Below are 12045 nucleotides of genomic sequence, written 5' to 3' on the forward strand. Positions count from 1 at the left end.
CTATGTTCAGCCAGCAATTCTACTCATAGAGTACAGCCTCGTCTACATCCCTCTTCCTCACAGCTGAAGGGGTGAATATCCCTAGCTAGTGCTCTACCTATGATAGGCAACATACATAGTGATCAGCCTTTACTACAGACTAGCCACACACTGCTCGGAAGCTATCAACTTACCAAGTAAACCACCGAGGAGGCTATGGCTTTGGTCTGCCAAAAACCTATCTAAAAGGACAGACCATGATCACATCCTAAACAAACAAATAAAAATATAATTACTCGTTAGCTATCCTAGCTAATTAGGGAACCTGACTAAACCCTAACACTTTATTTTATCGACCCTAAACTGGCTGAACGACCCTAATAAAAATTCTAAACATCACTACAAGTTCCTAACTATCTCAGCCTAAGCTATCTCCAACGTGGATGCTGCCACAACGACGACACAGGCTTGAACACCCATCGGACGATCACTGGGTTACATCACTATTGATCTCCCAGCTGCCTTAGTCCTCATTTTGCAGCTATCACGTTCCATCAGCTTCACTTACAATCTTTAAACAAACAAAAACCAACCCACGTATAACGTCAACAACATATTCTAACTACATACTTCCAAGACACATATGGTATGAGGGTATACCACATGAAGAATTTCTAATAATTAAATAAATATATTTTCCCAGAATGCAGACAGTCCTTGATCAACTGGAGGATGAGCATGAACTATTCGCACATACAGGATAATATATCTATCAAATTGAAAAAGGAAAACAAAAGTAAATTTTATCTATATGATGGTGTATCTTCTCCTCCTTTCCTTCCAAGTCTGCATGTACAGGAAAATATTAATTTTTCTCCAAATATTTCTCATAACGTCAATGTGGTCCCACATGAAAAGTAAACATAAAAGATTAGATAACCTAATAGAAAACAAGAAAACATTAAATTATCTCCTAAAGAACTTTTTCATCCTATTCACATGGAGTAGATTCTGCCTACCCAACCTTTTCCTATTCATACTTAATCTGCACGTAATACAATTATTCCTACTAAACCAAATCACTACCCTAAGCTTCGCGTAACATACCTCTTTTTATATATCAAGGCAATCCTGTCTTTCTTATCAAATAACCGCTTCCGTCGCGATTGTAAACTATCTATACATTCTTTATGTGGATCGATCGAAGTTGCCCGCTTTATAAATTCACTTTGTAAATTCTCCATATTATTTACGCGACCACGTTTAAGAATGTCACTTTCCGACTTACATTTTATACTTACTTTCGGCGAAGCATATTTATAATTATTTTCATTGAAATACGTGTTTGCATTGTATTTGGAGGGGCCAGCTCTGCAATGGTACAAAACGTATTCTTCTTCACATCAGACCAATTATTTAATATACTAATGGTCTCAAATTGGTTCAAAAACTCATCTACGTCGTTGAACCCATTAAATCTTTGTGCCGGTACACCATACATATTTCCTCCTCGCACTTTTTACTGGCACCAATTATAAATCAATATTAAATATAAAAATATATATTACGACCTTTTGTTGCGCTTTCCTTGTGGTTGTGTCGTAACAACATATAAAAATATTTCACTATGGACTTTTCTTCATCGGATCCTTTCATCAATCGTAAGCTTGCGTCTAACATTTGCAGGCTTCAATTACATTATATTTCTTCTTCGTAAAAACATATAAAAATATTTTCCAACGGCGTTCGTGCCTCCACCATTTATAATCGAGGGCTGTAGCTCAGATGCATTGCGAGAGGTACTTTTAATAATATAAAAACCGGGATTAACTTAAACTTTGGTTTATTTTACCATTTTCATGTCTAGGGTTACGAAACAATGATCTTAATATGTATGTCAAGACCTTTCCTTGTTTTCTTAGCGTTCCAAATACAAAAACTATAATTATTATCTATGTTCAGCCAGCAATTCTACTCATAGAGTACAGCCTCGTCTACACTACTGGAGGTACCCTTTTTCCAACTAAAAAAGAATCATGAAAATCGATCACAAATACCGGAGTTATCGCGTAACATACATACAAAAAAAAAGAAAAAACATACAGTCGATTTGAGAACCTCCTCCTTTTTTTCAAGTCGATTAAACAGTAATTCACGCCATGGACTACGATGTTGTCCGGCCTTTGCCAAACTTGTTCAATTTGTAAAAGAATGTATCATTATGCGGTGAGTTTTAAATCAAAGAATGCGGTGCATTACATTGAAACTGAAGGGGATAGAACGGAAGACTTATGGCTAGTGGGTTTGCAACTCACTCGAAAGTAATAACAGAGAATGGACAGAAATAATCAATGTTCAATCAAAAAATGGTACCTTCAAATATGACTCTGGGGTACAAATTAATGTACTGCTTTTAAAAGATCTTAAAAGTACTGTCGATGATAAAAATCGTGAGTGGTCTGTGACAAAAATAATTTTAGACGTGTACGGGGGAACACAAATTAACCCTGTCGGTAAAAGAGCTTTTTTCATAATTGTCAATAAAAATGTTCGACATATTTTTTTATTTATTTTATTTAAACACTTTATTGTACCACAAAGTAACTTACAAATTTTCAGAAACAATTTAAATATTTGTGTACAAAGGCGAGCTTATCCCATAAAGAGATTTCTTCCAACTAACCTTTGAAAAATCTGAAAGTTGGTTTTTGGGGTGGCACTAAAAACAGATAAGTAAAGAAATGGAATATACTATACTCAATAAATATACAGATAAATTTAATAAATCAAATGTACATACGAATACATATATATTAAGTAATATTGATACATTAATACATACAAACTCTATAATAAAACTATAAATAAATATATCAAATGTAAATAAATATTTCAAAAGCTCTAACATGTGGAGTCTGAACATATCATATTTTGGGTTTACATTCTTTAACAGAACTTATTTAAATTAATAAAATGTTTCTTTATTTAGGTATACACCCATTAGTAAATTTAACATTATTAATTACATTACATTACATAACCAATTAAATTGAATTTTATTTACCGGGTATTATAATTATTAATGAAGTAAATAATTAAGAATTACATGAAATTGAATTGAATTCACATTAGAAATAATAGTGTAACAATAATTTATTTATTTATTTAAATTTTAAAAATGGAGTGGTCACTTGCAAAGTAGCACGCCTCGCATACTGTTCTTACAATTATATTGGCCGAATCGCTCACTGTCACAAGAAAAGACCAATATCTCTTCCGTATTATGGCGAAAAAATCGGCTCTATTCACGGCAAACATGCCAGACGCACTACACCGCCAGGGCAGCCTCAGCATAGCGCGAAATGCATTATTGCACTGAGCTCTGAGACTATCAAAAGCTCGCTTAGTGTAATGGTACCACAACTGACTAGTGTAGAATGCCTGACAGTTTGACAGACTTTTGAACACTTGTAATAATAATAATAGTATTAACATGATACAAACGGAGGTAAAAGATGTTACAAACAGATTAATAGAAAAAAGGTTGTGGGTCAGTTCAAGAACCCGTTGCAACTGCACATCCAGGCAGGAGTGGACCCAATTGTGAAACCATCTCTTTGAGTCCCCAATGCGCTGTTGACACGATTGAAGGACAAGTTAAAGTTGTTGGAGGATAGACAAATTGTCTCCAAGGTCGAACATTCTAAGAGCTTCGTGAGTAATTCAGTAATAATCGAAAAATAGACTGATCACTAAGAATCTGTCCAGATCCGAAAGATCTCAATAATGTTTTGCTAAGAGAGTATCACCTGATCCATACTTTAGAGGAAATCATGCCAGAAATATCAAATAAGACATTTTTTTCTGCATTAGATTTGTCTGAAGGATTTTATAATATAACAATACAAGAATACAAGAATACAAGACATGTATTCGTTGAAAAATGTAGTTTACAAAGGTGTTATAGTATATTATTATTAGATCGTACATTTCACCAAAACTTGGCATGCGAATATTTTACATAATTTTACTTTTACAAATTTTACATTTTATAAATGATTGTCACTAGTAACAGGTTTCTTACCACGGTATAACTTCTTTTTATTTTCCCGATATTTCGGAACGGTTGCACGCTCCATGGTCACGGGTTACATTTTATGTTATCTATTAAAAAATCATTTATATTGTAGTAGCAATGTGTAACTAACAAATTATGTAATTTTATTTTAAATTGCCTACAATTTAGTTCTTTAACTGCATCTGGTATTTTATTAAATAATTTAGGTGCCAATATAAACATCGTTCTATTGTAAAATTCCAAGGTGGGGCGTTGTTTTGGCCGTATTTCTATTTTGTTCCTTGTTTTCCTGGGATGTCTGGTTTTCACTAGATTATAGTTGCCTGGATTTTGTTTTATATAGGCCTCGTAAATATACATAGATGGTAGGGTTAAAATCTTCAGTTTTCTAAAATAGGGTACACAGCTTTCTCGCTGGCCCACACCAAACATGGCCCTGACACATTTCTTCTGGGTTTTAAACAGTGGTGTAATATGTGTTGCAGCAGCGTTCCCCCAAAGCAGCAGACCATATCGCAAACTAGAGGCTACATAGGCGTGATAAGAAAAAAAAAAAATTTTGACTAAGTCAAGTGAATTGTGTACTTTTAATCCCTTTCGTTTGTCAGTTGCCTCTGAAATATTTCAAAAATATAATGAAAATGCTTTCGGTGACATACCGGGTGTAATAATGTATTGTGATGATTTGTTAATTTGTGTTGAAACGGAAACGCAACACGATGCAATACTAGAAAAAGTTTTTGAAAGAGCAAAATTATGTAATTTTATGTCAAACTACGAGAATAATATTTTGGACACAATTTTTTTCAGGCAGGTATAACAAATTATGTCTGCATGTATATGTATAATACAGGCTGGCCCATAGTAACTTTTTCAAATCACTTTTTATCAGAGACGAAGGGACGGGTGAGAGAGGGAATTGCATCGATGGATAGCTGCGTTCGCGCCAATTTAGTTATCATGGGTTTAGTTGCCGCGCTTTTTGCGTTCGCGCCTTTTACGAAAATAGTCGTTCTTACATCATTGTTCGTCGTTTGTACCGTTTAGAATATGGTTTGAATAGCAATAGAAACTGCTAGTGTCAATTTAATTAAAATATGCGTCAAACACTTTGAAGAGACCGGTTCCACATTCAAACCACGAGGCAAAGGCCGTGAACGAATCTCTCATACCAACGAACGCGTAGAAGTAGTAAAGAGATCAGTGCACGAAAATCTTCGCATGTTAAATGAATGAAATGTAAAGTAAAAAAAAAATAGTTTAAACTGTTTATTTCGAAAAATTACAAAAGTTATTTCACCTTACAAAGCTAAAATTTTTATGTTCTAAAATTATGCACCTTAGTGAAATCCAACCACAGCTACATCTTAGCATTATTACTTATTTCAAAGTCTAGTATATTTACTTAAAAAGTTCTTATATAATATTACTCCCTAGCCAAATGTCGTCTAATCAATCTGTCGTCGAATCTTTATTTGTTGTAACTTAAATACATATAACGTAACACTAAAACACATAGCTTTAAAGTACTAAAAAATAAGATATGTTACAGTAATTTCCATTGACTTACAAATAAATGGACGACGGGTCTAATACAAAAACCACGAAAAAAATGTCCCAAGTCAACCTATTTAAACGTAGTGACATGTAAAGGAATATGAAAAAGCTAAAACGTTGAATTTAAATTGTAATGTCATCGCAGTATCGCGCTGTCAGTCGAACAAATGAAGATTAAAGCGGAGTTTGACGCTCTGTATACGATTTTAACGCCTTACAAGTTCGGACACTTTTTAGCGCGGACCCGACGTCCATATAATTGTAAGTCAATGGTCATTTCCTGATTTTTTTTTGGATGGAGGAAGAAAAGTATGTAAATAGTAGTAGTAAACACGAAAAATTGTTTTTTTTTTTGTTTTTCCAATTATTTTTTATATAAAGGTATAGATGTAATATTATATGTAATAACGTGACCTAGCTTGCGTGTCACGGAACGTCATTAGCTGTCAAGACGGAACGAGCCTCTTTACAAGATGGCGGAGTATTGGATAAGACTTGTAAAATATTATAGAATTAAAACTCTTGTGTTTCCTCAAACTATATTTTATTTCAATAACACTACAATTATTATAATAAATACAGAATATTTTTGGAATATACGGAGATGTACACACAGGTCAGTTGTTGGCGATGTACCATTTCAGCTTTCTAATTTGTGATTTCAGTGCAAATGAGAGTTGATATCAGTGCCTCTAGTGAAGAACCGGAATAAGACGAGTTATGCCCTTTTGTTTTTATTGCACCACTGGCTTCAGCGTGATCGATTACATAACATGTCAGTAGGACATCTCCCTAGCAGTCTCCTAACGTCTCGTTTTCTTATTGCACTAAGGGCATAACTCACTGTTTTTAAACGCGTAATTTTAGTTATCGGGCATTTTCTAACGAGTCTAAAGGTACAAGTAGTCTCAAGTAAAAAAAATACATGCAAGTTTAACGAATAAGTACAGATATATTTTTACATAAAGACACTTCAAATTCAAATTCAAATTCAAAATAATCTTTATTTCATAGGTAAGCATTATTACACTTGAAATCGTCACAATGGTTAAACTCTACCGCTCATTCGTAAGGCAGATTCCCCTGAGAAGAATGAGCAAGAAACTCTAGGGGTTGCTCTTTGTAAATAACATTTAATATTGTACATCAGAGACATCAGAGATCGAGACTACCTCCATGAGCTAAACGGGTTACTACCACGGATTTTTGTCATCCAAGTACGCAGAAGTTGTATAATAACCTTTAGTATAAAGTTTTTGTTTCACTATAGTTTTAAACCTCGTGAAAGGCAAATTTTGTATATCAACCGGTATCTTGTTATAGAAGCGTATACATTGCCCCTTAAATGATTTTTTGACTTTGTGAAGACGACTATCAAGAAAAGCTAGTTTATTTCTATTCCTCGTATTAATGTTATGTCTGTCACTATCTGTCATAAATAAATTACTATTCCTTTTAACATTAATTACATTTTCATAAATGTACTGTGAGGCTAGTGTAAGAATGTTAATTTCCTTAAACTTATCTCTCAAAGATACTTTGGGGCCCAGATTGTAAATTGCCCTAACTGCACGTTTCTGCAGGACAAAGATTCTATTGATATCGGCGGCATTACCCCAAAGCAAAATGCCGTATGCCATTAGACTGTGAAAGTAGCTGAAGTAAACCAATCTAGCGGTTTCGACGTCTGAAAGTTTCCTTATTTTTTTAATCGCGTACACTGCAGAGCCGAACCGTTTTGATAACTTACTCATATGGGGAGCCCATTGCAATTTAGCATCTAACGTTATACCTAGAAATACAACTGTATCCACAAGATTCAATTTTTCGTTTCAAACTACAATGTTTGTAACCTGTTTATAAACTTTTCGTATTCTTCCATAACGACTAGCAAAAAAAACGGACTAAAAGCGACTATTGCCTTATTCCACAGTGTACGTAAGGGTATAACGAGCATTTTGTTTATTCCACTGGACACGAATGGCCAGACCCGCGGCTATACCGTGTTGCTATTGGTTAATAGTTCGCAACAGAAATCTTATCGTTTTATTCCTTCAACGATTTTATGTCTTCTATCAATGTGGTTAGTATCTTAAGTATTGTTATAACCATAGAACAATCGCAGTTAAGGGAATTAGTCTAATTATGTTTTAAAGTTTTTAACATAAGTCGTGTTATATCGTGTTAACAAGGATGCAACCAAAAAAAACTTAAAAAAACATAGAAAATATGACTGAATGTTTAACCAATACCCATTAAACGAAAACTTAGATATATGCCTAAAGCTAGAAATCATAAAAATCATGCAAATCAATGCATTTGTCAATAAATACATTTTAATTCCGATTCTAGTTCTGGCTCTAACTATCATCATGAGCATCTCACTGAAATCTACATACCTGCAGCTATTTATTAAACTACCAAGATAGAGCAACTAAACTGGTGACTCGAACCTATGGTCCAATGGTTTTTATCTACTTATAGCGAGATTATTTTTATTATCGAGGAGTAGTTGCAACTCCTGTTGTTTAGCGATGATGTCCTTAGCCGGCACCGTGGCTTCGGTATTAGCCAGCCACAATAGCAGTGTCTGGCAAATATATTGGACTCGGGATGACCCCTCGCGCTTTCCGCGCTGGCAGAGACGCTCCAATGCGTCTCTTGCTTCGACAGCTTCTCGCCTTGCCTTATCATCCAGGTTCATGGCTTCAGCTTTCTGTGCCAGTCGCAAAATCTCCTCTTGCGACAGCCGCCCCTTATTACTAGTAGTTGTTATCTGGTTTTTGTTCTTGGTGGTGGTTTCCACGGCCGAAACGTGAACAATCCCATTGGCGTCGATGTGGAACGTTACATCAACTTCAGCCTTTGCCCTTGGCAATGGTGGGATCCCGGACAAAGTAAATTCTCCCAATTTATTGTTATTAGCTGTTTTCTGTTCTTTGCCCTCAAACACTTTGATTATGAACTCTGTTTGATTGTCATAAGTGCTGCAGTATCTTTTCGTGTTTTGAACTGGGATGGATGTATTTCGTTCGATAATTACATCCATGTTTTCTCCAAACACCGCAACGCCAAGGGAAAGAGGAGTCACGTCGACAAGAACCAGATCAGGAATGGTCTTGGAAGAGTCTTCGTTAAGGATAGCAGCTTGAATGGCCGCACCATGAGCGACAGCTTCATCCTTGTTTATGGTCTTGCTTGGTTCTTTTCCGAAAAACGCTTTCACCATCTGCTCTATGTACGGTATTCGCGTCGACCCTCCAATCAACACCACCTCTGCTATGTTCTCTTTAGTCATGTTCGCATCGTGCAGCACTTGTTGCAAGATACCCAGGGTCTTTTGAAACAGGTCCTTATTAAGCTCTTCAAAGCGTGCACGAGTGATAACCACATGCAGATTCTCGCCTTCGTGGAGCTCATCCAGTTCAATGTTGGTCTGCGTCGCTGTCGAAAGCATGCGCTTGGCTCGCTCACACGCCGTTCTTAGCCTCCTTAGGGCCTTCTTGTTACTGCGCAAATCCAGTCCGTGTTTCCTGGCGAACTCGCTAGCGCAGTGCTCCACTAGGCGGCCGTCGAAGTCTTCACCGCCAAGGTGGGTGTGTCCAGCCGTAGCGCGGACCTCAAAGAGGCCCTCTTCGATGTTTAAGATGGAGACGTCAAAAGTTCCACCTCCCAAATCAAAAATTAGCACGTTTTGCTCTTCTTCTGCCTTATCGATACCGTACGCGATCGCGGCTGCCGTCGGCTCGTTGATGATGCGTAGTACCTTGAGGCCAGCGATGGCGCCGGCGTCCTTGGTTGCCTGCCGCTGGGAATCGTTGAAATACGCTGGTATAGTGATCACGGCATTGCGTACTGGGTACTCAAGATACGCCTCGGCAGAACTCTTTAGTGTGTACAGTATCATGGCACCTATTTCTTCAGGGTAGAAGCTCTTGAGTTTACCCTTGAACCAGACCTGTATTTTAGGCTTGCCGTTCTTGTTAATGACGGAAAACGGCCACAACGGCATGTCTGCCTGTACCACGGGGTCGTAGAAGTGACGCCCAATCAGTCGCTTCACATCTGCGAAAGCCAAACTTCGAATTCATAATCATTTTTTGGTGGTGTTTTAGGAACTATTAGAAAAAAAAAACGATGAAAAATTCTTTGTTTCCTCAATATATCGACAATGACAAATTAAAGGTTGAACTCTACTGATCAGCACGCATTTGAATGTTTCTGGTATTACCATTTACACACATTTTTACTTTTAATTTTAATTAATATATTATTTACTTTTTTATGTATAATAATAATACATCTTCTTCTCTTTAGTCTTATAATATTTCCTCATATTGTTTGAGAAAATCACTATACATGCCTCGGCGGGAACGGGGATTGCTTAATTCGTATTAACACAAGACCTCGCTGGCGCTCGGCTAACTCAACTAACTCGGCTAAACTCATACTCGATCAGCAATCCCTTACTTCCCGACCTCTGGAATAATATGCTTTAACATACGGAATATGGTGTTTTCCGGGTTGACTGCGTCCTGGACCTTGGCAGGGTCACCGATGAGTCGTTCGGTGTCCGTGAAGGCCACGTACGAGGGCGTGGCACGGTTGCCATATTCGTTTGGTATCACCTCCACCTTTAAAAACATGCATTTTGTAAATATTAATATAAGGCATGGTTTTTTAATTTGCAAAAGCAGTAACAAATTTAAGCGATCATCTTTTCTAATGATCAATCGCTTTTCGCTGAGATATAAAATAAATTAAATCAGTGTATATTTTATAGATTAACTTTAATAGTTTCATGATGAGCCTCAAAACTAAGACAAATAAGCGTTAAAAAATCTAAAACCATGTTCAGAAATGCAAGTAAATTCGCTTCTGGTACTCGCCGGGCGCTGCCGCGATACGCTCGCTTCGCTCGCTCGGCTCGTGCAGCTTTTTAATATACTAACTAACTTAACCTACTGAATGGAGGTCGCAACCAAGATTTAGGTTCGTATTCCAGAACTCTATTCAATGCTCAAGTCAGGATTTGAGCAGACTTGAGTATGATTTCAAGCACTGGAAATACGACCCTAATGGCAAGAACTTGAGTATGATTTTCAGTGCTCACTGCAAGACTCAAGTCCTGACTTCAGTATTGAGTTCTGGAATACGACTCTTAATCTATGTGAAAAAAAGAGGATTTAATATTATTTTTGAATATCAAATATTAATTTAGTATGCACATAATGATAATATTACATTGAATGCAGTTCATTTATAATTTGGCGGTAGATCAACTAATATAGACGGAACAGTTAATAATGCACATTATACCCAAGCTAAAAAGTATCGTTTATTAAAAGCGCACATTTATCTACAATAGATCTACATTTATAATATATCTTTGATGATCAAATAATATGATCCCTTATTAATGAATGAGGCATGAGCATATGTAATTGAACTGTAGTCATAAGTTACAAATCTCACCGAAAAATTACATTAAGAGGCGTCTACGCTTGCGAGCCGAGCACGAATTCGTGTATTGTGGACTGGCCTACGATACTCGAACGAGCGCGCGCCGAGCATTCGGCTCGTGCTCAACTGTGTTCCGCCAATTGTCGGTTTTTTTGACAAACACAAAGGCATTTGCATCGCACTCGCAGTGCGCTCGTGGGCGTGTTTAGTGATAGACGCTTCGCACGAGCCGACCATCATGGACACGTGGTCAGAAGAAGTTTGTTTGCAATTAATGAATTGTATCAAAACAATCTAATCCTCTAGGCCCTCTAGCTTTTTTACTGATTTCGAATATAATGATAATTTCAGCAGCAGCTGCATTAGCTAAATCGTCCATTGCCATGAGTCGCGTGCGCACTGCGGAAAGCTACGTTCGAGGACAGTAATCGATGGAGGCTTATTGTGCGTCTACACTTGACGCTGCGAACGACGACGAGCAGAGCGGCTCCGCTTGTGTTCGACTCGTTTAGCGTAGACGCACCTTTAAATGTGCCCGAGATTTAAAAATGGCGATTGCGATGAATGTAGGTACATGTAGTTTCACTGCAGTCAACTGACGGCGACTCGTGGCACAAGCTTCTCTAGCTTGTTATCAATATTGGAGTTCTAACGGCCAAAAAAACTGTTTGTATTCAATTACGGAACAATAACTTTAGAAGACTGCTAAACGCGATACAAGACACAGACAAACAGTCTTAATATGGTAATGATTTAGATAATAGTTCGCTTTAAATGGCTTAAGAAAAAAGAAATTGTTCTTATAGACTTATTTCACTCGAGTCAAAATTTTAACATACCTATATAATACCTCCATCTTCTTAATACCAAACAACTTAATTAAAAGTAATCTCTCTTAAGATTTGCTCTTATAGTCCTTATTTTGGAATTCCTCAAGGAAGTATTTTAGGACCAACACTTTTTCTGAT

General features: G+C 36.8%; 1 protein-coding gene across 1 annotated transcript; it reads right to left on the bottom strand.

Moving 5' to 3' along the window:
- Positions 1 to 8084: 8084 nt before the first annotated feature.
- On the bottom strand, positions 8085 to 10230 carry LOC113238435 (heat shock 70 kDa protein-like). The gene is made up of 2 exons (XM_026475264.1): positions 10119 to 10230; positions 8085 to 9679 (listed from the first exon to the last, which is right to left on the bottom strand). Exon 2 carries the CDS (start codon positions 9624 to 9626, stop codon positions 8085 to 8087), a length of 1542 nt encoding a protein of 513 aa, XP_026331049.1. The 5' UTR covers positions 9627 to 9679; positions 10119 to 10230.
- Positions 10231 to 12045: the final 1815 nt, after the last annotated feature.

The sequence above is a fragment of the Hyposmocoma kahamanoa genome, unplaced genomic scaffold (assembly GCF_003589595.1).
Source record: "Hyposmocoma kahamanoa isolate Upper Pololo Valley unplaced genomic scaffold, ASM358959v1 95751, whole genome shotgun sequence".
Taxonomy (NCBI): domain Eukaryota; kingdom Metazoa; phylum Arthropoda; class Insecta; order Lepidoptera; family Cosmopterigidae; genus Hyposmocoma; species Hyposmocoma kahamanoa.

Coding starts and splice junctions, on each gene's coding strand:
- LOC113238435 (XM_026475264.1), bottom strand. CDS start 9,626: ATGCCGTTGTGGCCGTTTTCCGTCATTAACAAGAACGGCAAGCCTAAA.